General features: G+C 38.0%; 1 protein-coding gene across 5 annotated transcripts in view; it reads left to right on the forward strand.

Annotated features, from left to right (window-relative positions):
- Nucleotides 1–26,724, forward strand: part of ST18 (ST18 C2H2C-type zinc finger transcription factor) — a 168,409-nt gene that overhangs the window by 118,734 nt on the left and 22,951 nt on the right. For 2 of the 5 annotated variants that reach the window (XM_072851273.1, XM_072851274.1), the window contains exons 7-13: nucleotides 4,202–4,999; nucleotides 7,769–7,903; nucleotides 9,437–9,527; nucleotides 11,058–11,162; nucleotides 12,568–12,773; nucleotides 15,909–16,120; nucleotides 25,129–25,374. In XM_072851273.1, the coding sequence (XP_072707374.1) occupies nucleotides 4,202–4,999; nucleotides 7,769–7,903; nucleotides 9,437–9,527; nucleotides 11,058–11,162; nucleotides 12,568–12,773; nucleotides 15,909–16,120; nucleotides 25,129–25,374 (1,793 nt within the window). Of the gene's footprint in view, nucleotides 1–4,161; nucleotides 5,000–7,768; nucleotides 7,904–9,436; nucleotides 9,528–11,057; nucleotides 11,163–12,567; nucleotides 12,774–15,908; nucleotides 16,121–25,128; nucleotides 25,375–26,724 lie in introns of all 5 variants that reach the window. The other 3 variants (XM_072851276.1, XM_072851275.1, XM_072851277.1) reach the window with 3 other exon arrangements.

Consider the following 26,724-nt stretch of genomic DNA (forward strand, 5'->3'; position numbering starts at 1 on the left):
TTTCAAAAAGGATGCAGAATATATTTGACTTCTAACAGAGTTGGAATGGTGCATTTCTGTCTAGGTTTAACCATCGTACTTCCAATTATTTTGTACAATAACTCCTCCTGGGGTCTAGTAAATGCTTTGTAGGTCACACACAGAGACAACTACTGCAGCAGGTCAGATATGGAGCAGCATCTGCTTCTCCACTAGCTCTGTCAAAGAACAAGGTTAACCCCACCACTGAGAAAAACACATTTATGAAGAGCAGATTTTCACTGGAATATATAGAGCTCTTAGGAAGAAAAAAAAAATGCTTAGCAAAACATTGTTGACAACATTTAGCAAAGCAATTTCATGCATGTGACTGCTACGTATGTTCTGTTTAACACGATTATTAGACTCAGCACTTTTATACTTGTTATTCCAACTCTGCTAAGCCAAACATGTCCAACAATTTATAGAAACTTCTACAATGTGTATGCTGGGAAATATGGAAGAGGACAGGGAGACAGAAAGATATAGTTACAGTATGTCTTTATTGCTCTTTCCTTCTAATATATGTTTTTATATATATTCAAGCTGAACAAACTAAATTGGCTGTCACATATTTGTTTAAGAAGTCCTGCACAAATCGTTAATCAGGCAAGTGAGAAGATATCAGTGGAATACATTCTGCATTTGTTTTAAAGGTAGGAGTCATCAGTAGATAGCAAATGTCAAGATAAAAGCAATGTGATCTGGCACTGAGACATTAGTAATCATAGATAATATGAAAACAGAATGAATTTATATTCCACTCAGTTGCTGATTGCTACGGGAGTTTAAAGGTAATTTGTTTTTCACTCAGTTTCTTCTTATCAAATATTCTGGAAGGACAGGGTGCTAGATAATCTCATCTAGGCTGCCTTTCCCACAAAAGGTTGGACCAGATGATCTTTCGAGGTCCCTTCCAACCTGGGCTGTTCTATGATTCTATGACAAACTGAGATTAGGAATTTATACCTTTCTCCACTCTAAATAGAATTTCCTTAAAAACAAAACAAACCCCCAAATTTTATACAAATTAATACCATAAAACACATAGAAGAAGGTGGCGGCTATCTTTCAGGTTAAAGAATCAAATCCTGGTTCTACCAAAATCAGTGGAGGTCTTTTTATCATTTCTATATGGCAAAGATTTCAGCCAGTTATGACTTGTAAGTATTCTAGGAGGAGTCTCTTCCAGGGAGTCTGCATCCCATCGGTGTGAAAGCCTAGACGGGAGCTCCCTCTTCAAACAGAACATTAATTAACAAGGTGATACCCAAAGTCTCTGTCTTTTGGATGACGTTACTAAGCTAAATTCATCAAGAAAAAAGCTCCATGGTTCTCAGTGCCTGTCCAGCCTGCAAGGAGTATTTCTGTCTCCTAACACCAGAAGGGAAGCTGTTCCTGTAGTAAGAGTTCCTGTATGGTTTTCTTGTTTGGTGGGGGGTTTGTTTTGTTTTGGTTTTTTTTTTGAGATAGATAGATTTTAGCTAATTTTTCTTGTATTGATTCAGTCTGGTTCCTGGCCAACAGAGCTGCCCTCAGTAATGTGTTTTTCTTTCCCTTGTGCCTGCCCTCTGCACAGCTTAAAGAACTCGCTGAAGGGAAAGTGCTATGATGGGGGTAAAAGTAAAACTTGTGACATATACAGATGAACCTAAGTTATTTAACTGGTTCTTTTTTTTAAAAAGGGCAAGTGTTGGGCCAGGTCCATTGATATAAATTTGCACCCAGCCCTTCAGTCAAAAGAAAAAAAAAACTTGATTTCAAAAAGATTTTATACCAGTGAGATTCCCCCCAACCTGCTTGTGTCAGTGATAATACAACCTATCCCTTTTCCATTTTGCCAGCTACAAAACAAATTTCAGCTAAAGCATACAGCTGGTCTGGGTATGTAGGTTTATTTGTAATTTCTTTGTGTAATATTGCTCATTTTATTATGAACTCATGATTCTTGTCTGTTGATCAGTTAATGCTTCAGTTCATGGATTGATGCAACTGTAAACTAAGCTGAGTTTTGATTATTTTTAAAGTATATTTACAGCCTGTAGAAGTGAAAAGCAAAGCTGGGACAGCTGAACCATTAAGACTGGTTCAACAACAAATTTTTAAACATTGCATTTAAAAATTGATGATCATTTAAGGAGCAAAAATCTATTATCATGCATTTATATTATTTTTAATCTTTCACACATAAAAATAACTGAAAAGACCTGTTACTATTATCAAGTTGGGGTTTTTTTGTTTTGTTTTGAAGAGTTGTAGATTTATTTTAAAACTAGAACTTCTTACTCTTTGCAATGACCCACTGATGGGATTCTGTTATTTTCCAAATGGCAGAAGAGCAAATAATAAAAATCCATTTGACTAAAGTTGGTTATAGAGCCAAATCATCATTCTTACTTGCTGAGATGTGAAAAGACAGCAGCCTTCTTTATTCAGAATACTGCAATGTGTGTGGTACTAGAACAGCTGCTAAAAAGTTACACTAAGGTTTACAGACATTTTTTTTAAACACAACTTTATGCATACAGTGCACAAGGCCACGTCTCCCTGCATGAGTCCAATTTTCTGAAGAAGAATAAGAATTAATCAATATTTTCTTTTAACATATAACAAACAGTTGAACCAAACAATTATGTAAACTGGAAATGACCCAAAATGCTAACAGTTTGGCAGCAGTAAAGTGAAATGCATTGTGGTGCACATGTGCATTTTTGTCCTCCTTTTCCCCTCCACAATAATCTGCACTTAATAGGAATATTTTAAACTATGTAGCTAAGCAACAGAGGTAATTGTTGCTTTCTAGAGCTTTTGTTAGGCACTCTAACACAGCCCAAATATGCATAATTAGGTATAATGTCTATAAATCATTATTGTACACATGTGGGTAGTTAAGTGGATTGAGAGAATAGTTCAATGAATTGGACATATTCACTGAAAATGCTTTTTATTTGTTTTCTGTAGTTCATAATACTTTAAAATTATCATAACCCTTTACACTTTCTCTTAATAGCTCGCTGTGTTATTGAGAGAAACTTCATTTGCATTTTAGACTATGCTTAATTTATTATTTAAACCTGGAGTTCTCCTGATTCAGGAGAGGACAGACACATCTTATGAAATAGTCTGTGCTTGTTTATTCATCCTCCTTTCTAGGAAGTAAAATGTTAAATTTTTCAGTTTATGTTGAATAGATCCCAACAAAAGTATGTACCCTATAATCAGCATTATTGAAGGGGCTAGTGTTGTGACTAAATTCTTCCCTTCATCCAAAAATGCTTTTAGTTACTATGGCAATATTTACTTGATCCTGGCAAACCAGTGTTGATTTTAGAGAGATAATTACCAGAAAGGAAGATGATGGAGATGTATTTTTGAGTGTCCTTGTCAGAGGAAATGTTTATAAAAAATTAAATGAGATACAAAAGGCATATTGTCTTCCACACTGACAACCTCTCCTACATGCAGCCTCTATTACCTGCTGGCTGCTGCTTTTCTTCTGAAGAAAGATGTTTATATAGACAGGATGCACTTCAGTGGTGTCTTTAACAAGTCCTTTATGAGTCTGTACATAACAACCATTTCTGTTTGCCTGTGCATGACCTGATCTATCACTTAACGTGGCAATTGCAATGGTGACCAGGAGCTTGCCCTTTGTGAAGTATTGAGGTTTTTTTCCATCAAGGTCTTTCATGGGATCTGGGGTGACTGGGAAAATAATTAGGGTCTATTTTGAGAAAGTATTTGGGAATCTTATATGAAACAAAAGTGAAAATAGATCAGAGGAATTTTAAAATGTGTGTGTGTGCGCTTGTATATATATGCATATATTATATAGACTGTGTGTGTATATATATAGTATCTATCTATATATGGCACCTTATATTTATATGAATGTCCGTGTGTTCTAAGATAATATATGTCTTCACCACCAGTGAAAAATGGCAACATATTTATTTCTCATATAGCTTTGGAGCTATAATATAAAGTAGATATAATTTTAGAAGGATTTTTCCTGATGCTACAAGCAGTAATTTCAGACACAGCCTTGGTGTGAATTCAAACATTTCAGAGTACCTTTGAGTAAAGAAATGGCAATTGGTAAGTAAATATCTTCATACCACTTCTACAAGATAGCAAAAGCAGTTATTCTTACATATTTTTCTCTTGCTGTTTTCTCATGCAGAGGAAAGTACTCCAAAATCATCTGAGGAAACCCTTCTTTCGGGTGGACAAGAAAATTCCAGTCAAAGAAAAGATAACTACTCCAGCTATCAAGATGCCGTGGCCAAATCTTTGATGAGCATGGGAAAATTAGCAAAAGATGCACCCAGTCAAACAGTGGCAGAAAATCTAAATGATAGTGGCATTCAATCCTTAAAAACAGAAAGTGATGACACCGATGAATGTTACATGATTAACTCAGCTGAAGGAAAGGAAAAGACTGTTATTTCTGACCCAAAATACTGTTCATCTGAGGAAAATGAAAGTAACTCTGAAATTATGGACAACGAGTGGGACAGCTCCTCAAATTTCTCAGAAGAAACTAGTGTAAAGCCCCATGTAACTCAGAAGTATATTGTAGAGTGTAATCAACCTAGCATCCTGGAAGTCCCAGAAATTAAGAAAGAAGAGGTAGAATTTGGCCCTTGTGAAACACTTTGTGACTCAGAAACAGAGCTAAGAGCACCCCAGGAGTCTCACCCAGATCCTTTCGAGAAGCGAATTCAGAATCCCTTCCCTGAAAGTGAAGAAGATGACAACGAGTGCCTGTCAGAAACCACAGAAGTGTCGGTTGAGCTGGACAAAACAAAAGGGAACTTGAGTTTGCTAGAACAAGCAATCGCTCTGCAGGCAGAGCAAGGGCATGTGTTTCACAGCACCTACAAGGAACTGGATAGGTTTCTTCTGGAGCATCTAGCAGGGGAAAGGAGACAAACCAAAGTTATTGACGTTGGTGGGAGACAGATATTTAGCAACAAACGTAAGGAAGTATTTTTGGCTGTTCTTACTGGCTTACACATTTATCCTGTGACTGATAGAGGATTCTGAGCTGGGTTTTATAGCAACAGTAAAGAATCTGGAATTTAGCTGGTAATTTTGTTAATTATGTACCTTCACACTAGTGCCTTACATCTAACCAGGTTAAACGCTAGGTACTTGGCTTCCTGCCAAACTGCTATGTGAAATGATCAGTAATGGGTACTAAAAGGGCTGTGTAGCTGGCACTGACACTCCTTCTCCTCCTTTTCCTCCTCCTCCGCCTCCTCCTCCATAGGGCGCTAATACATACCTCCTAAATTTCAGCAGCCAAAAGAGAAGGCATTAAAACAGTGCTTAAGGAAAGGTTAGGGTGAAAAATTGGCCTCTTCCAAACACACCACCTAATTCCTAAGCCATGTGTTTTCTGAGTTCAGTCTACTTCACGTATCAACATTACATATTGCCACAGCCAGCACTTCTGAGCCAGGAAAGCACAAGCCGTGCTCTTCTGCCTCGTTCACCGTCAGCAGAATTACCAGTAAGTTCCAAAATCTTTATTGTTTCTGATGGTTTGTGGCATCCTACAAAGCTGTAGGAACATTGCTCCATTTTTGGTACTTAATCAGGCTTACAGAAGTGGAGATTTCACTGATTTGGGTTTGATTTGTAAACTGGGCTGTCTCGTATGAAACTCGTCAACTGAGGATAATTACAGAACATTAAGAGATGTGATTTTATAAGCACACTGCCTGCTATAGTAAGTAACAATACATTCATCTGTCCTTTGACTTTTCCTTTTGGGCTTCCAAATATACTGAGGTCACCCCAGCATTGCAGCAATTTCTGCTTTTGATAAACAATTTACTTTGGTATTTCTAGTGTTACTTTAGAGTGGACATTGCAAATATTATATAGTTTAGTTACCCAAAGCATTTAGCGTATAAGATAACTGACAAGTTTTTTTAGAAGTTGCAACTATAAAATACTTTCTGTAGTATTTGGGAAGAATATGCAATTGAGAAGAATTTTTCTGTCTCAAGCAGTCTTTTCATTAGCATGTCTTAAGGTGTGCACGGACGGTATTAGTCTACCTCCTTGCTAAACTACATGAACCTTTATTTGCTCAGATGACTATGGTATATGCAGGAATTTTACAGATACCTTTTCTTATCCCGAAACCAGCTGTGTTCACCAGGTTCACATTGGTGTCAATGTGACTTTCTCACAGCACACATAGGAAGGAGCAATGATGGTAAGCATGGCAGAATCTGGCTCTTCCTGCTTTGCCTCACGTTATTATTAGCTGTAGTTTGCAGGTGAGTTCAGAGGTAACACTCATGGAGGAACAAACTAGGCTTTTTTCATGTTGTATAAACACCATATGATTTTAGTCAATGTAGTATCAGGCACATAATTTTTTCACTTTACGTAATTAACTGGGTTTTATTCCTAAAAATCCACCATCAAATCCATCAGCTCTTAATTTTCTTTCTTGGATGCTACATCAGAAAAACATGGCTTAAATTTATATTTTTCCATCTTTTTAATGATAAACCTTTCCAATTAGTGGGGGAAAAATTAAATCATATTTCAGGGTCCCTCTTTATTTTCTGTCCACTATTGCAGCACTTTCCATTTGCAGTGATTCTAAAAAGCATGTGGTCTCCTGTTGATGCTCAGTCTATTTTTTCTTTCCACCCTATTTAATTTTTTTTTTTTTTAACCTAAAGTCTTGCCAGGGAGTTTAACCCTCAGCTGTCTCTGGCGATCTTGTCCCTAAGCATGTCCTACCTCGCGGTCCAAGAAAAAGAGCTTGAAGGAGGCTGCTCCCTGTGCTGGCTGCAGCTGTTTTCTCCCCCAGCGTCGAATGCTGTTGGCAGCCAATCACAGATGGAGCCAAAACCATCCTCAGCAATTTATGCGGCCACTTCCTCCAGATTTCTCACAAGAGAATTTCTGGATCAGAATTCATTCCTTTCTCGCCCAGACTTTTGATCCTTCATTGGAAATCAAATAAAGCTTTCTGACCAGTGCTTCTTGCACAGTTCTAGGTGGTTGAAACAAAAATTGGGAATGCACTGCGGCCATTACAAAGTGGTAGCTGTGGGGCTGGGCTGAGACCTCGCCTTTGAAAGGGTATCGGCTGCTCCATGTTTTCACTGTCGTTGTGGGCTGCTCCACAAAGCGGCATTGCCATGTGTACCAGAGGGAGCTGCTTGCCTTGCCTCTCAAATGTAAAGTGGCATGTATTCAGTTTCCTAACAAAGAACCTACAGCCTAGAGATCTGTGATATTTAAGGAATGGCTTCTGGTTGAAATGCTTTTTGTTTGTTTGTTTGTTTGTTTCACACCTCAGCTTTTATTTGGTCGTCCCAGCTTCCTGGAGTCTGACATTAACAGAGTAAAAGATTGTTTCTGCTTTTCTATTTATTCCTTTATAGATCTTGCTGTTGGCTGATGCTGTCAGTTTTCTAGCTTATTGGACTGTGGCTTCTGTCCTGTTTGAGGCTCTGAATGGAATAAATGACACTGCAATCCTAAAGCTATATAGTTTAGCACATAAATGGCATATTGGGAGGGGGGAGCCATTGTTTAAAGGACCCAGTGTGGAGAGCTAAAGTGGTGCTTAAATCACATACATCTCTGTTAAAACTTTCTGTAGGAATTATATCTGAAGTACAAAATAGAGAGTATCACGCTGCTAGGATGACTCAGCTGAGCGCAGACAGGGGCTAAAACCAAACAAAATCCTTATCTGATTTCTCTGCAGATTCACCCAGGCCTGAAAAGAGAGAAACCAAATGTCCCATCCCAGGATGTGATGGCACAGGGCACGTGACTGGGCTGTACCCTCACCACCGCAGTCTCTCAGGCTGTCCGCATAAAGTTAGAGTGCCACTAGAAAGTGAGTATCATCACCCTGCAGTCCAGAATAACAACTGGATCTGGGCCGGTATTGTGGGTGGTGTGTGCTCATGCTGGAAAGGAAACCCACTTTTTCTGGGTGAGATTGCAGAATGAGGCTGAGAGAGGAGCCATCACATCTTCTTTGCCCTCCAGTCATAGTCCTACTTCCCACACTTGTGAAGCTCAAGTACTCCTTGGTAGTAGAGTTACAAGCAGCAGTAGGCTCCTCAGGTGGCCTGGGAAGAATAAGATCAGAGCCAAACTATCCCCACCCTGCCAGCAGACCTGCACGCTGTAGTCCTATGAATCTTCAAGATCTCGCTTGCCAATACCTTTGCTAAGGCATGCAGCACAGAAATCACCCGCTTGTTTCAGAGCTCTGACCTGATTTGCAGTAATCGCACACCGAGGCTGCTGGTTTTCTTTGCCAATAACTGAGAGGCCCAGGCATGCTTATTCAGAGATGTTTCCAGTATCCCCCTTACCACTGAGCTCAAAAAAGTTACTTCCACCAGTACATCCCAGCTCTGGTCCACAGCACGTCCCTCTCGTATGACTGTATTGTGCTAACTCTTTTATGCCCAGTCTAGCCTGAATTTCCCTGCCTATTTCTAACTGTGCTGATCTGATTACATTGGCTTGTGTGTGTGTGTGTGTGTAATGTTGCAATGTGATGCAATGAAATGCTGCATAATAAGCCAAAACCTAATGTGAAACTATTCGTTTAAACAACCTAGATTGTTTTTTGTGGTGGCATGCATAACAACAAATTAAAAGGATACTTGCACTTTACCAACGTCTTGTTCCTAACTGTAGCTCTCCCTTTTTTAAAATCTAGTACTAAACTGTATTTATGGAAACATCTGCTGAGTTAAGCAGGCTGCTGCATTGGGAAGGCCTTAGCAACATTAACTTTCTAAAAAGTTAAAATTAACAAGTCCTTATTAATTATCACACTTCTAATCAGAGGTGTTCTGTCATGCTGGCAAAAAATAAAATAAAATAAAAAAAATTATAATTTGGTTCCTGACAGGACAAACCAGTTGACTGAACAGTCAGTTTTTTTGAAGCACCGTGCACCCAAGGGGTAATGCAGTACTGAAGTCATGAGGGCAGACATACAAAGACATATTCTGTTTTACACAGACATACATCTCAGTCTTAATAAAAACAATCCACATCAAAGGGCATAAGAAATGTATACGTACTGTGTCAATGGTGTATGAACCAGAGGGCAAAGGGCTTAATGATGTAACATCCTTGCTAACTTCTGCCTCCGTTCTTTTGAAGTCCATAGAAACAATGATGTGAGTGTGGGAAGCCACACTCCAGCGACGTAGGGATAAACTGGTATATGCTGGAGGCACCAGCCTTCTGTGTTTAGGTTCTTTGCTTCTCCTTTTCTTTTGTGGTCAAAATGTGACAGAATTGAGAATCTGAGTCTGAAGAAGAAATGTTCATATTTTTTAATATATGTATTCTAATTGATGTATGTTATTATCACCTTTTTTTTTTTCTTATTCTTGTTTAGTTCTTGCCATGCATGAAAATGTTTTAAAGTGCCCCACCCCAGGATGCACTGGAAGAGGACATGTCAACAGCAATCGCAACACACACAGAAGGTAGTTCAGAAAAGTTCCTGTCCACTTAAAATCTGACATGTACTCGGGAGTAAATTGATGGGCAAGTCTTGAAATTAGATGTTATGTACTACAGTGTAGAATGCCTATGAACTGCAAGGGTAGCCTGTATTATTTATAACCAAATAATTGTGTTTAATTTCATTATATCAAAAATAGCTGCAGTACTGAGGATGGCAAAGTTTTCACTAGTATTTTTCAGAGATGAGATTTCAAACTACAATTTCATTACAGTCTTCACAGTGAAACACCATCATTTAAAAGGGGTAGGAATTAACAAATACATTATTATTGGAACAACTGGAAAACCCAGCAGAAACCAAAGACTCTTCGTTTTGCACCACATACCTGGTAGTCCTTGGCAGGAACTTCCCATCAAGGCACATTCCCTTTTAGCAAAACAAGAAATTTTAAGTGGAATACTTTAGAATCCCTGTAAAAACTAACCCCATTTATTACCCTCAGGAATGTCATCTTCCCGCTTGGAACACTCTTGTCTGTTTAACTTGCTGCCTGCAGGGAGAAAGTAAAATTGAGAAAAGACTTCCAGACAGGCAGCTGGGGAATCCCAGCTGGGCTGCAGGTGAGGCAGAGAGCTGACGTGCACTGTCTCCAGCAAGCCACTGCTGTCGGCACAGCTCTTGTCAGTATTGCTTTCTGCTGGAAGCCAGCAAGCAAAAATATTCCATTATAGTGCTTCTGGAAAAATATAATGTCAATCTTACAATCAAATTTGGGACAGAAGATTTTCAAACCCAACATTCTTTGTTGAACTGAATTTTTGTGGGATTTTCTTTTTTGTTGGTGATTGATTGGTTGATTGGTTGATTGGTTATTGTATGAGGGCACCAAAATCAAGGATTATCATACTGTGTTACTATCTGTAGTCTTTACCAGAGAGATCACAAGCTTGTCTACAAGAATATATAAGGACCCAGTAAAGATTTTTTCATTTTGTTTCCTGTTTTAAATCCCCAGTCATCTTTGCAGCACATCAGCTGTATCATAAGCAACTCATTAATAGGATAAGAAAACATGTTCTAATCTAGTAAAGCAAATAGAAAAAAAAAAGGAAGCACAACTTGAAATTACAAAATGTGTTCTTTGGTAACAGTCATTCACATATCCCTGGTTTTTCCCCAAATTCACTTCTCTTTTAATCAGTGGGAGGCTTATATGCATGGTTTAGCTGATAAAGTAAATGGCATTTGTCAAAAAATTTCCTAGTGACTTGCCAGCCACAGAACATCAAAGCAGAACTGTGGAAAACTCCTACATGATTCAGTTTCCAGATATATCACCTCAAATACACAGATTTCACAGTTTTGCATTAAGGGTTGAAAAACAGATGAATCTGGGCTATAATAGCAGCAGCTCCCATAGATGCACAGGGCACGAGAGAAGTTCGAAGTCTTTGGGTTCCACAGCACACGTTTCCTTTACTTAAGATTTCATTTTAATGTTTTTTTTCTTCTTCTTCTTGTTTCTTCTCTTCACCTTGCTTTTAAACAGCCTTTCTGGTTGTCCAATTGCTGCAGCTGAAAAGTTGGCAATGTCCCAGGAAAAGAACCAGCTCGAGTCTCCAAAAGCTGGACAGTGCCATGATCAGATTCACAGGTAGGAGCCCTCACGAACTAGTCTCTCCAAACTATTTCTGCACAAACTCTGTTGATCAGTCCTCAGCTCTTTCCCCCATTTCAGATTTTAGCTACAGGGGTAACTTGGTTTTCTAAGATGAACCTCTGCAAAGCTAAATAACTTGACTGTATCTCAAAATTAACAAGCAGCTTTCTGCTGGCTTTTGTGCATGTGGCTGACATTAAAGACAACAGACGTATCTTTTGAAAAGCAGTCAAATATATTGTACTAAATCTTACTTCAACACAAATAGCCAAATCAATGGTTCTCAAATGTCTTTCTCCTGTAAACCAAATCTCCTACCTTGCTGAAATGTTTTTAAAAATTTTCAAGAACTGTTCCTTTGTTACAATATTTTGGCCACTGAAACTTGATTAAACCTCTCTTTGACCTTATTGCACTTTTAGCAGCTCAATCCTCATTTATTTTGTGATTCTTTTCAGAGGAATCTTCCAGTGATCCAGTAAGTAGCATGTTATCTGAAAGGGTTGAGAACTCTGCTGATTCTCTTTCCCCACCATTGAATAATTCATATTTTTAGTGTCTTTATTTTAAGTTTATAGGTTTAATTAGTTTAATTTATTTTTTATACAATGGCATCAAAAAGGGGAAACATTTTTTATTGCAATTGTATTTTGTTTGAGAGTTATATGGACCCTACAGACATGCATAATTTGCACATCATTGGCACTACGACCATTACAACCTATTGTATTCAGGTCTATTTGGGGACACTTTAATTTGTGGATTATTGACATGATCAGCTCTAATGGTTCCTTCAGAGCCATTACAGAATATTATGTCCATGTGTCTGCCAACTGCACGTGCCTTAACTCTACATATGAAAAGTCCTTAGGAAATTACTAAAGACAAGTAGTTACTGAACAGTAACTAAATGGAATAACACACCATAAATAATTCGTTCCTCCCAAATAACAGAAGCAATTATTTTGGCTCATCTTATATTATATTTATACCATACTCATTCACAGTAAAGTGAGAACAATAGTGATCCATAAAACTACAAGTTCTTTGACTAGCAAAAATCCAGACAATTTTCAGAAATAAAGGAAGCACCATGCTACAGTGGCAATCTAGAAGTCAGTCAGTATCTTTCTTCTAAATAGCCCACACCATTACTAGAGAATACTAGATTTTTTTATGTCCTCAGCTTTGCACTTGTATGAAGTTAAAGTACTCTTTGACTACTAGGTCAGCCAACATATTTATGTTATTTATTTCTTATATATACCTACCAGTAAGTTTTACATATGATAACAGCACACTTTCTGATACTGAGATGCAACTGTATCCTATTTTTCAAGAAAAGGTTATTTAAAGATATTCTTGTCTTTCTCATTCATTCTTTTCCTTGTCTCTGCAGGACAAATTTAGCGAAGCAGCCTGAGGTACCTCAGTACAATTACAGAACTTCACAGCCAGTCACCTCCTCCAGAGCCACCCTGGCGAAAGAACAGGAGAAGTTTGGGAAAGTACCATTTGATTATGCCAGCTTTGATGCACAAGTCTTTGGCAAACGCACAACAGCACCTGTGGCACAAGGACGAAAAACACCCCAGTTCCTTGAATGTAAGCTTGAAATTCCATTATGTCTTGGAAAATGGGCAAAATGTCAATGACTTTTTTTTTTCTTTTTACTTGTTCTGCTTTCAGGTTCAAAAAATCTCTGTAGGAAACATCTTTGACCACTTGTGGCCAGCATGCTAAATATAATCACTAGTTTGCTAAATATAGAATGCTAGAATGCTAAATATCATCACTATAAGGTTTACTTTTTTGTTGTTTCTTTTGAAAGCAATTATTAGGGGAAAAGAGGAGTAAAAAGGAATGCTCTATGTCTTGTCTGTTACCTTCTTCCTTGGCTAAATTGTGATATCTTTATGTGATAGGATGCTGCCATAAGAAGTCCCATGGAATATGTCTGCACAAGACAATGAATTCTAGTACAGAGAAACCCAAGTTAGGTTTTAAAAGGCATTTCAGGTACCTTTTAAATGCATCCATACAGGTATTATACCTCCTAGATCACCATGTGCCTCGGCTGCATTACTTCCAGGCCTGGGTTGAATTCATTTTGATATCTTATATTTCTGTAGTGCATCATATTTGTAGTGCAGACATATCCAATGCATCAAATTGTTATCAAGATTCCTCTGCTTGCATCACTTACAGATTTGCTGAGGTACTACTCTGTACAAATGACATACCACAGTGTGAACCCTGATTATTTATTACAGATGTTCTTCACAATCTGCATGGGAAACTTCAGCAAGATTCTGCCATTGTATTAGCCATTATAAAATACTCTTTCTTTCAAATAAACAAACTATTCTGTTTCCATGAGGGAAATGGAAAAAAAGGGTTTAATTGCACCATATCTGGATTCAGAAGAAAATAGATCCAAAACAATGTGACAAAAGACTCTTTAGTTGTTTTTTCTTTTGTTCATGACAAAAAATGTAGTAAAGGAAAACAAAAAAAAAGGAAAATAAATTGCATCCTGCTTATCCCAACAAAGGAGAACATAAGGTGAACAGAAAAGCAGAAAATTTTATATATGTATATATACATATATAAGATAAGATAATTCTAATACTATATAATATTATATATGTTTTATATATTTATAAAATTTATTTATTTGTGTATGTGTCTGAGTACACACACATATATATATATGTTTGTAGGTATCTATGTGTTTGTGTATATACATAAATACTCTACTTAAAATTGCACATGAAAAGTAGATATTTATCTGGCCTGGAAAATAGACTTGTTCAAATGAAAGCAAATATGTGCATTGCCAGCTTCTTAGGTGGCAGATTTTCCAATTTTGTTTGTAAAATTGAATATTCCCTATTAGCTGTCTCTTTGCACAGATGTATGTCTATTTCACAGGTTCATTTCAAGGAAAAAATGATTGAAATGTTTTTATACAGATGCAAATCCATACCTATGCAATCTATGTATAATGTATATCAGGGCTGAAGTTTATGGCCTGTTGTTCTTGCAAAGATTGCAGTGTGCAGCTATTATTTTAATGGAAAGGTGAAAGTAAAAGAGCAGGTGAGTGCTTTAACTATGCAGATATACAAAAGTTGGCAATAAGAAGCTGATGATGTAGTGACTGATTCAGCACCCTATGTAAATATATAGCTAGCCAAAAGCCCATCATTAGCACTCTGTGGATTCTTTACTTATAAACTTGATTTATTAACAAAACATGCACCCTTCATAGCCTGCTTTTTTTTTTTAATCTTTTAGGGTGGGTAATGGAAAATGCACTTTTTTCTCTTTAAATATAATTTGAAGTTAGCTGTACTAACTTCTAAAAATGTAGACCCTTTTGCTTGTGCTACAGTTTTACAGCAGGGTAGATAAATCCTTTTTCATTTGCACTGGAGAAAGGGAGAACTGAATCATGAGGCTTTTATGTATTGCTCTACTGAGATGCCTCCAGTACTTAGAAAAACTGAATATGGCATTCAGCTACAGTCAGTGCATACAAGCAAGCATTTCTCTTAGAGCATCCCAAGTTTGAGGAAAGATGAGTTTTTCAATGTCTTGTATAGGTCTTAGCATTAACATGCACTCAGCCAAAGCTCTACATCCAAAGGGATCCAGTGCCTTGGGGCTCAGATCTTTATGGAGCGAGCAGATGGCCATATGCAGAAATGTTCTTGGTGTATCTGGGTGTAGGCTGAGAAATTGGATTTTGCTTAGTTTATCTTTGTAGGACACTGTGGGAGCTACAGACAAAAGAAGCGATTATTGCTTACTAAGAGCTGGGATCATGGTGCTGTGTTTTCCCTACGACAGTTAATGACATCTCAAGCTCCAAAATCCAGAACAGGGAGCAGAGTTCTTTCTACCTGTTTTAGAGTAAGTGCTGCTAATGGAGCAGAAAACAAAGAACCACACACACCACTTTTGTCTGTGGAAGTGCTTTTCTGTTCACCTGTTAGTTTTTCATTCTCAACTGACCTCTTTGTGCCTAGTAAATCTGTGTGTTATTCCAAATGATAGCCAGCATAAGATGGTGAGCTAAGATCAGTTTTATTCTGAAGGTTCAGTGTCATTATTTTTTTTAATTGATTAAAGGGTAGACTTAAATTTCTAAAAATTTCCACAAAATCAGGACTGCATATTCCTAAGAGGTAATGTTCTTATCTGATGGCTCCGGTTCATTCAAGAGCCTGGTCTTGTTTTCCTTACTCACATAAGCAAAGCTATTTAAATAACAGACTTATTCATTTAAGTAGGGTAAGCAGTGTTGTTTTAGCTAAGACTGGACAAGTCACTGTTGTTTTTTTACACAATAGGGCTCCAAGAGGAAGCCTTTGTAAGGATACATTTACAATTGCATTTGCCCACCAGTGTTGTCAGGTCACGATGGATAACACATTAACGCTTCTTCAGTCTTTCTTTGGACATCATTGCTTTTAATGCCTGAGTAAAGAATGAATAAAATCTGAGTAAAAGTCTCAGATGCTTTGTTGAAAGATGTGTATTTGTCGGGTAAAAATTAAATTATCATGTTTCTGAAGCCATTTTTACAGCAAACCCTTACTGCCAATAGGAAATGGATTGTTTTAAATGTATTCTTTGAATATTTTACTGTATGAAATTGTAGTCTGAGAAACAAAACTATTTAATGGGAAAAATCTCATACGTGCAATTGCTAATCAAATCTCTCTTCAACAGCAAAGCATTTTTCAAATCCAGTGAAATTTTCTAATCGACTGCCTAGTGCTAGCGCCCACACACAGAGCCCTTGCCATGCCAACTCTTATAGCTACGGTCAATGTAGTGAAGACACCCACATAGCAGCAGCTGCTGCTATCCTGAACCTTTCCACCCGCTGCAGGGAAGCAGCAGAGATCCTCTCCAACAAACCACAGAGTCTGTCTGCCAAGGTAGGGTAGTCCAAGAACCTGGAGGGTGTGCTAGCTACTGAACTGTGCGAATAAACTGTCTTTCATGTTAGTGACTGCATTAAATCCCCAAAAAGGAGGCTTCTGTTTGCATGTTCTTTTGAAGAGAGACAGAGAAAAAATCAGTACTGTAGTGACCAGTTCTGATAAAAATAAATAAATAGCAAGAATTATGTTGTTACTCTTTTTATAATTGAGCCTTAAATACAAGGGGGGAGTTTTGTGGGAGGAAAAAAGAAGGATATTTGAAATCCAGCAACAATCTGTGATGGATAATGAGTTAGATCTGTTTAAAGAGGGAATTTTCCTCCCTCTGAAACCTGCCATAAGCGATCATTTTGGAGGCTGATTAAAAAAAAAATAATCATGTGATTAATCAAGGTGATATTGGCTAGCAATGGAACAGAACTACACATATCAAGTCTGTTGTCTTTGGAGCTCATGACAGTTTGACAAGGTGTAGGGAGGGAAATAACAACAGATTTTGGTAAAATTATCCTTTCTGCTGGCAAGAGAGCAGAATCAGGCCCATGGCGTTTGGAGATAGATAATTTGGGCAAGTCTGTCATAATGGAAAGCTGCCTAATACTGTAGATTTTTGCATGGCCTTCATGTTTTGGTTTCTGCTCTGCGTTTCCTCACAGATCTTTATGATTTACAAATGGTACCATGTGAGATATGAGCCTTATTTTCTGTGCCATTACATAGTATTATACTGCTGATGAAAATAGATAAGATTTTCTTCTGATGACCATGGTTGTGGGACCACTGTTGTTTATTATTTGTATTAAAGTCAGACATGCTCCACTTCAATGAAAGGTTTGAAAGCTCTGTGTAGATGAGAGGGTGCCATTACAAGAACTTGAGAAGAAATCATTGGGGAATGAAAAGAGGTATATTTATCAAAACACAAAGTAGCAGATGTGTTTCTGCTGTGGGACTCTGAGTCACAATGCGTGCTCCAAAAGACAGATGACATATTTTTCTGTAAGTCAGTGTCGCTCTACCTTGTCTATTGTAGCACCAGGCTTAGTCTGGCTAGAGGTGGCTTCCACAGCTGTTGGTTTACAATTTGGTTGGGCCTTCATTCACCATTGCTAAGAGGTTAGCTGTTATTCTTTGAGAGGAACCACTTATTTTACCACCAGCATAATACCTTGTTAGGTATTCCAAGCCTTGCTCCTTTGCAGAGTGGTATTTCCTACTTTGCTGCCTTTGATTTCCACTTGTGAAGTCTTGGATCTTGAAACCGATGTTGCGAGGTGCCCCAGAGTAGACTTTTTAGAGTGTGACCACATGCATCCCCCATAACACAGACATTATCTGTCCCAAAGATTTCTCATGGAACCTTTTCCGGATGACAGATCCATCCCTGATACACGCTGCAGAAAGCTCCTTCCACTGGTCTTCAATAGAGACTTCTAGCAGGGAAGTGGAAACTGGTGCCAATGGCTGGATTAAATTGCTGCTGCAGCCTTTGGCTGACCTTAGCAATAGACCTTCTTGCCAGAGAAGAGCAGTAAAGGGACCAGGCATAACCCAAAGATTTTCTCCTCTGTACCTGCTTCACAGTTGCCAAATCATGGGGAAGGTTTGAATGGAAGTGAACATAACAGTAACGATATGGAGGGACACTTGGGGCACATAGCTTACTCCTTTTTCACAGCCAGGAACCCAGACTAAAAGAAAATCACCTGCATACCTTGCTATCTGCCTGCCTCCACTTTTGCCAGACTTTCTGGAGGGCATACTGCTACAAAACATCTGACACAAGAATCAGAATTAGCTTCTGGCCAGAACACAGGCAAATAAGCCCCAAACAGATTTGGTCGCCAAAACCACACAAAACACATTTTTATTTGGTTTTGGTGATTTATTACTTTTATCATACAGGACTCAAACAAAAAATTGTGGGAATAATTCTCTAGATTCTCTTCAGTGAAGATGCTTTCTTATTTTAAAATATGAACCAAAAAATAAGGCTAATTTTAAAATAGACTACAATCTATTTATCAATGTTTCTGAATTGTTTTGTAGCTGGTATTGGCCACAAAGGTAAATGTTTAACTGCTAGAATATCTTACATATTTTTAGATCATAAAAAACATCTCTTGAGACTTTATCAGTGTTTGGACTGAAATAATGCAGCATCAACAGATGACTACAGAGTTAATGATTTTCTTTTCCTACTCTTGATAGCACACACATTCACCAGGTCTGAAAATACCTGTGTGGGGTAGCTGTGTTCAGAGCCCCATAGTATCTGACCTCTCAGCACTGTCCCTGGCCACATTCCTTTGTTCCCTTGCCTAAGAAAACCTGATTAGCATCGTCCATACTTTAGCAGGTCAAAGCTACTGACTTGTTAAGGTGTTTGCTCTTATATGAGCATTGGGCAGCCTCCCAGAAATCCCAGCCATGACACTTTGCAGGTGGGAGGCAGCATGGTGGTAGAGCAAGGGCCAATGGGGCTGCAGAGGATTTCCTGGACTTGCAGGAAATCCTTTGCAAGTTACACAATTGTCAGAGCTGTAAAAATATTGTGCTTCTAAGTTTTAAAAGCAGAACTTGCACTTCAAACTTTTCAAGCGTCATTTTCTTGTGTTTGCTCAAGACATGCCTATGCCACCTTGCTTAAACAGGTGGGCAAAACACCAAAACATTGTTTAGCACAAGTGCATTCCTGAAGTAATTTTTTTCCTTTCTGTCTCTCAAATTTTATTTCTTGACCTCCAGAGTGTTGTCCATTTTTTAGTAAGAGTTGGATGTTTTACCTTGAATGTTCACCACTTTTTTGTAAATATAGATAACACTTAAATGAAAAAGTGAATATTTTTTACAGCACAGTTCCAAATTTCATTAATTTAATGTATTTTCAGATCTATATCTCACATTCCTTACATATTAGTTCAAAAGGGAGAGTCTAAGCCAAAAAAAAAGGAGAAGGGTAGCGAGAGTAATCAGATTACACGTTAGCAGTACCGTTGGTAAGCAAAACTTCACAAAGAGACCTAATGTACAAAGGTGATCTGCCAAATACTTCTAGATTAAAATTCTGAATTTATAAATTAAGCCATTTAAAGAATGAATTTATTCTGAGATGGGCAGTAAAATGGATCCTAAGCTTTTTCCATGAATTATCTATCAGCTGTTTACAAAATACTAAGATTATCAGATACCTTGGTGATACTGTTTTAAAAAATAATTAATGCCACATTAATGTTACATTGTCTAAGCCATTCAACCCTACAGGTGCAGACACCTGGGACTGTAGTAAACTGTTCCCCTAAATATAATCCTGATCAGGCAATTCTCATGTGGTCTGTAGCCCAAACCAGTCTCCTGGTCTGCATTTGATTTGCAACTTATGTAGCTTCATTCAACTCCCATTGAAGTAAACAGAAGGACTCCCCTAGAAGGCTTAGCCTGCAGTTTCTAGTACAGCGCAAGGTCTACATCATCACAACATCCAGAGATCTTCCCTGTTTACAGCCCTCACCACATTCACGTCTCACAGAGGTAGCTGCAAGCAATACAGTTTATCTGTATCCTCATCACTACTGCTTGCCAAACATTTTGTTGACTGTTTTGGTGTTTTTCCCACCTGTTTAGACAAAATGGCATATGCGCACTATGCCTTGAAAGAAAACAAAAAATGACACTTGCTAAAAATGTTTAAAGTTCAATTCTGTTTTTGAACAAAATTATGTCATCTCTCCATTCTTGGATATTGATGATGGTGATAATTACATCAATTATTTCAACAATGTAGTTAGTACTCAGCACGCTTGTCAGGCAGTCCTTTACTCCAAATACCTTAAAGCCTAAATACAGGATGAAAAATCAGCCAAGAATATCACTAGGTACCATCCTGTTACACTGCTGTGCATACTGCTCCTTGAGTATACTCTTGGCTGACTTTTTTGAATTTGAGAATTGCTCTGGGCTGAAATTGTGACTTCATTTGTGGCTGGGCAGTTGCTGGGCAGTTACAAGTTTTCTTATTTTGACCCAAATTAGTATTTTAGTTTGCTGCAGAAGAACTCAATTGCTTAAATTTACGTCTGAAGAATTGAGGACCATGAGTATGTATTTTTATTGGCTGGGAATAGAAAAGATTGTACTCTTTTGGATGGAGTTGCATTAAGAATAGTATTCATACACATGGCAGGATACTAGTTCCAGAGTCACCCCCGATACCAGAACTGAAGAGCCCTTTTGAGCTTTCCAAACCAGAATGAACTGCTAGTGGGAATGCAAAATCATTGGTAATGTTATTTCTTTGGACTTACTTAGTATTAAGTTGTATGGCTGATGCAAACCAAAGAATACATAAAACCCCCTTATATGTAATGATAAAATCTCCGTAAGGTCACAGGTTTGAAATAAGATTCATGCAGCACAATAGTTCACTCTTTCTCATCCAGCTATTAGATAAAGCTTAACTTGTAATCGTTACTGGAGACACACTGCAGAGTATTAAATGTTGTGAGTGATCAGATGGACCAAAAGCATATGAAAAAATGCAGGACTAATTTATCACAAAACCCAACATCCTTTATTATCCTAGCTGATGTAGTTCAGTTCTAAGGACAAGACTTAATAACATACTAGAAAATATTCTGTAATATTTATGTCTAAAATAAAGGAGGCTGAAAAAGCTTGACTAAAGTACAAAGCACTCGAAGAGGATAGAGACCATTTTTTGTTTACATATCTATATTAGTCTTCATTTTAGATAGATATTCATAGTAAAGTACTACTTGTACCTTATATTTTCACTGCATAGATCCTGGAATAAAGAAAATATGCTTCAGTCATTTTTCTCTCATTTTTTACTCTGGAATCCTTTTCCCAGCTGCTTGTAAAACCTGTGGAGGTGATTACACTGTCACTGATGTGAGAGTAGATAAGGACTAACCTGAATTTAATTACCAGGTGTATCCTCTCACCCTCATTAATTTTTCTTCAATTCTTCAGCGGATTTTTTCCTGGTTTACACCAGTGTAAATGTAAATGTAAATGTAAATAAGATCAAAATCAGGCTCCAAAGATTTACACAGCTGCAAACTAATATAAGTTAGGAAATAATAAGCACAAGTCTAGAGCAGAAGTCTTATGAGGAGTGGCTGAGGGAACTGGGGTTGTTCAGCCTGGAGAAAAGGAGGCTGAGGGGAGACCTTATCGCTCTCTACAACTACCTGAAAGGAGGTTGTAGAGAGGTGGGGGTCGGTCTCTTCTCCCAGGTAACAAGTGATAGGACAAGAGGAAATGGCCTCAAGTTGCGCCAGGGGAGGTTTAGACTGGATATTAGGATATTTTACTTCACTGAAAGGGTTATCAAGCATTGGAACAGGCTGCCCAGGGAAGTGGTTGAGTCGCCATCCCTGGAAGTATTTAAAAGACATTAGGATGAGGTGCTTAGGGACATGGTGTAGTGGTGGTCTTGGTAGTGTTAGATTTACGGTTGTACTCGATGATCTTAAAGGTCTTTTCCAACCTATACGATTCTGTGATTCTGTAATAAGATACATTTGCATCTTTATTTTGCTTACATTTTTAAGGAAGAATCAGAACAGTTTACATTGTTTTGGTAGCTTTATTTTAAATATGTCATGATAAATGGATAAACGTAGGCCGGTTCACACATGCACTAGAGTTGATAGTTATAAGATCTTGCCTTCATTGAGGAGAGCACAGCCTTTACAAGTCTGAGCTAAGCATAGTAAGTGCCATTTTCTGTCAGCATGTCATAGCACTGCTCTAGCATTTTTTGCCATTTTCCATTTTTGTGGTTTAAGTTCCATTTTAAAATTAATGTAAAAATAAACGTGGTAAAACAAGCAAAGGAGACATATTGAGAGGAGGGTGGGATGAGAGTAGCAATGAAAACTGGAGCAGTGTCTCTGACTATCCTCTCTTTTTGCTCTGCCATTTGGAGTTTGCTATGAAGGCAGCAAAGTGATAGCTCTTTTATACCATTCTGAATAAAAAGCCATGCTGTAAACGTGTGATCCATCCTGTGATGGGCGAAAGGGGATATTTTTTCCATGACTATATTTAATTGTTGTGTGCATCTGTGAGCTCACTTAAACCCCATCTGTACGCTACTTCACAAACACACAACCCAGCCTTCCCTGAGCAGAATTAGGTGCATGTTGGACAACCCAACTTCTACGTGAATTTCAGCAAAGTGCTGAGGAAGATTTAAATATCCATGTTAGTAAATGTTCTGCTTATCAGCCAGAGCTCCTTGTTGTAGCTAATGGTATCTGTTTCTCAGAGACAATATGATTCCTGATATTTTTCTATGTACAGTTTCATCAAGGAGGGGACCTTGATTGATTTGGGTCCTTTTTGTTGTTGCTATTGCCTTCTGAGTAGTTGATATTTTGTCAGTGACAGAGAATCTGCACTATTTATGGGTTTTGCACTATAAAACTACTGCAGCCCAGTCACATGGCCTCCTTTCCTAAGCCATCTGTCACAGAGGTCTGGAATTTTATGTGAATGTTGGTTGTGCAGACTTAACCCAAGTTTTTTTATTATGAAAAATGTCAGCAACTACAATATTTAGCATTTTACTTTACATTGGTCATTAAACTTGATTACTGTAGCTCTGTTTCATTGCTATAGTTACATATCAACTATGAAGCCAAAAAACACTGGGGCGATCATGGCAGAGCTATATTGTCAGATCATGGAGTGTGCGCTTGGCACTGATATAGTTAATATCTTGAATTTTTGTAACTAAGGTTTATTAATGCTGGTATAAAAATGTATTTGATATTATACAGATGGCATAAGATGTTGTGGTTACTAAGTTATTATCCAGGATAAGCTGCACTGTCAAATTCAGGGCTTAAAACTATCACAGGAGATTAAACTATTTACTAAAAGGGGGCAGAAAGATATAACCAAAGCGTCTTAGTATGAACATATTAGAAGTGTATTTACTTCCCATAAATATAATAAAACATCTCTCTCTTTAAGCTGTATGATTGAAAATGTGAACTTTGCTATGCAGGAGAAGCAAACATAAGAGGTGCCTGAGTTTCTGAACTGGGGGCAAGCAGATGGCTTGGTAGTGCTTCAGTCTAGGTGGGCATCTGTCTTAGGCCCATGGATACAAAATGGAGTCAGGATGCTTGAGTGAGGAGAGATCACTGGGCCCTAAATTTTCAACTTCTACCAACATTTTCCTTCTGATTAAAAAGATTTAATCAGATGCATTTTACCTTTAAATGAGTCACCACTGGTAGTGGTAGAAGACAAGGCTGCATGAAGGAAGCTTGTGCCTTCAGTCCAACCAGGGTGGCCATGTCACACTTTCAGCACAGGGGAAGAATTCCTTGTTTCACCACAACTGTTTTTAAGATCCTCAAGCAAGGATAAATTTCACAGCCCTATCTTTAACCATTAAATGGTTGACTAATCATCAAGCTCCAGCAATAGTTAATGGAAAGAGAAAGGGACTCTTTCTGCCAGTGTCTCATCTCTTCCTAAGGAAGAGGCCTAAGAAAGACAGAAAAACTTGCCCCCTGGACATACATGTCTCTTTTCCATTTACAACAGAGCATCTAGGTGATTCACTTATGCTATGGGTTTACTTTTGTATTACCTAAGGTAGGAAGTCTCAATCTGGGTTTATACAACTGTCTCCTACCATTATACAGCACCTAACATATCTAGGCCCAAATTCCCAAGTGGTATCTGAGCTTTGTGGTGATGCAAATAAGAAAGAGTAGTGATGACAATGACAGGAACACACAGAGCAGTGTTAATTACAGCATTCTACATGTGTAGATCTATGCCGTTGTTATTTATCTCTATAGCCTTTGAATGTTTTCCACCTTATTCAGGGCAACACACAGAACTAGACTACCAAGTGCTCCTCTAGAAGCCACCTCTTTCAGCTCTTCCCCTACTTGACTTTTTTAATTGTTGGCAATAGCAAGCACTAGTCTTATACTCATCCCTGTAATACACAATATGTCAAAATGCAGTGTTGCATATTGAGGATGATAGGAAATTTTTTGTTGCTTCCGTTAGTAAGTTGCACTGTCAGGAGCTTTTAATCATTCCAAGACAAGGAGTTTGTACTCTTTTTCTGTGGTCAGACAGGGTAAGGCAGAACAGTGTGCCTTCCTTCCCTTGTTCTTGTACAACTGAGCAGCACTTGCCCCTTCTTGTGAGAAGGAGCTGCTCTGCGAGCTTCTCCCAGCCTGGAAAGAGAAGTTGGGTCTCTCCCCAAACAGCACACACCCCTGCAATCAGAGGCTGCTCTTAGCTGTACTTCCCAGGTAGCAAAGGCTTTGTAAACTCATGCTGAAGGTCTCCATCAGGGAGAACCTCCTAAAGATCCTCCTGTGGTTCCCAGTCTAGTGGTCTCAGTGCAGACCTGTGCCTTAGTGGCCTAGTCAAACTATGATTAAGACAATATGTTATTTTGAGTGATGTACAAAACCCTAGTGAAAATTTCTCCTACTGTGCTACTTTTAGGCATATTTCCCCCCCCCCTCCCCCTTCTCTCCCCCATGATGCAGATGTTGTAATATTTCCGGGGTGTGGGGGGAAGGGAGGATATGTAATAGTAATGCCGTTGATGACCTAAACAATGCATTAATGCTTTTAACTGTGAATTGGGGTCATAGTTCTCTGTAAGAATGGGAAGATCAAGAAGATTTAAAGCTAAACTTTTTTTAAATAAAACTAGATTTAGGGTGTATAGGTTATGGTTTAGAGGCATCTTATTTAAATTCCACTTACTATGTTTAAGCTGAGATGCAGCGATACCATTACTGAAGCTACTCTTAAGTCTGCCTAAGAGTTGGACATTAACTGATATAAATCAAAAAGCTGATTTTAGATTCAGATAAATTTAAATAAAAGCGTGCATTTATATTTATCCTTTAAAAGCACCACATGGTTGTGTTGCAGCCTCACCATGTCCATAGCTAAACATGTCTCTGTTTCCTGTTGCATGTCAGGGAGCTGAGATAGAAGTGGATGAAAATGGCACTCTGGATTTGAGCATGAAAAAGAACCGAAGCCAAGACAAAGTTATGCCTCTCACTTCTTCCAGCACAGCACTTCCCACTCCTTCCTCTTCTCCTTTCAAAACAAGCAGCATCCTGGTAAATGCAGCCTTCTACCAGGCTCTTTGTGAACAGGAAGGCTGGGATACACCAATCAACTACAGCAAGACCCATGGCAGGAAAGAAGAAGAAAAAGAGGTATTTTTTCAGTTTCTGAGTGACTTTTTCCCTTGGATGAGTGGCCATATGATGGTCTTTGGGATGACCGTTCTAGTGCAGTTTAAAGGGAATCGATTTGCACAGGTAGAGGTTTGTGAATATTCAGTTGCCTTTAATGCCCTCTCAGATGTGGCATAAAAAATCACTAGTCACTTTGAAAAATCTTGCTCTCAGACCTTATTTTCAGAGTTTGAAAACAAAACCCTTTGATTTCAGTATGGGTTGTGAATGCCTATAAGTCTCCATGACAAGGAAATCAAAGCTATCCACAATTACAGACTTTTAAAAAATTTTCTTCCTAATGGCTCAGTCCTGTAGCACAAACACCCAAATGACCTAGGGATCCTTAAAAAAAAAAAACAAACAAAAAAACAAAAACCCAAAACCCAAAAAAACCACCATTTTTTTCACGCTGAAACGTAAAGTAATTTTTCCACAACAACTCTTTACAATTCTAGATAACTCATTATCTAAGTATTTAAACATATATTTAGACCCTTGCCTGCAATATTCTTTCAGTGGAAAACTTTTTATTTTACATTTAACATACTTCAAGAAATCTCTGCCAATGAGTCTTAGATCTCACAAGTGAGTCTAGTGGTCCAGAATTCAGTCTGAGAGCACAAATTAAGAAATAAAAAATTGTTAGGAATTCCTGAAGGTTTTGGTTACAAGCAGCACAAGAGGATACGTACATAATTTCCACCAATTGTGATATTTTTTATCCCATAATGAAACAGCATAGAAAAACTAAATGAGTATATACAGGTGTCTTCCCTTTTCAAACTGTCCTAGGAAATGTAAAACCCCAAACTTGAAAATGCAGTTGCAGGAACAAAGATGAGCAACTTAAATTTCAGCAAATATTTTTATTTAGTAACTTTCCAACTTTTATGGCTAACCTTCTAGACTACCACTTCAAAGTTGATAATTGTCTTGATTTTAGTTTTGTTTCTGTTTTGCTCTTTCACGTCTGTTTATCCTATCTTGGCAACATGGCAGCATAGTCTCCTTTCTTTTTCTTTCCTATTCTTCTATTTTGCTGGCAAGTTTAGTTTTATTTTTTTCTCTTGAGCCTGGCTGTCAGAATATGGATTGCTTGCATTTTTCTTAAATCAGGAAGGGACCATCAGCACCTTTAAAGGCTAATTAGATAAAATCTTGGTAATTAACATAGACAAGCCTGAGTGATAGCTTTCTGAAGCAGAAAAAAAAATGTCCCAATTTGGAGTTTTTATTCAGCTTCAAATACATTACCTCCTTATTTGGTTTTATATATCAAATAATAGCATTTGAACATTAGATTTATTACAAAATTATCTTTTGTTC

The sequence above is a fragment of the Ciconia boyciana genome, chromosome 2 (assembly GCF_034638445.1).
Source record: "Ciconia boyciana chromosome 2, ASM3463844v1, whole genome shotgun sequence".
NCBI classification, from domain to species: Eukaryota; Metazoa; Chordata; class Aves; order Ciconiiformes; family Ciconiidae; genus Ciconia; species Ciconia boyciana.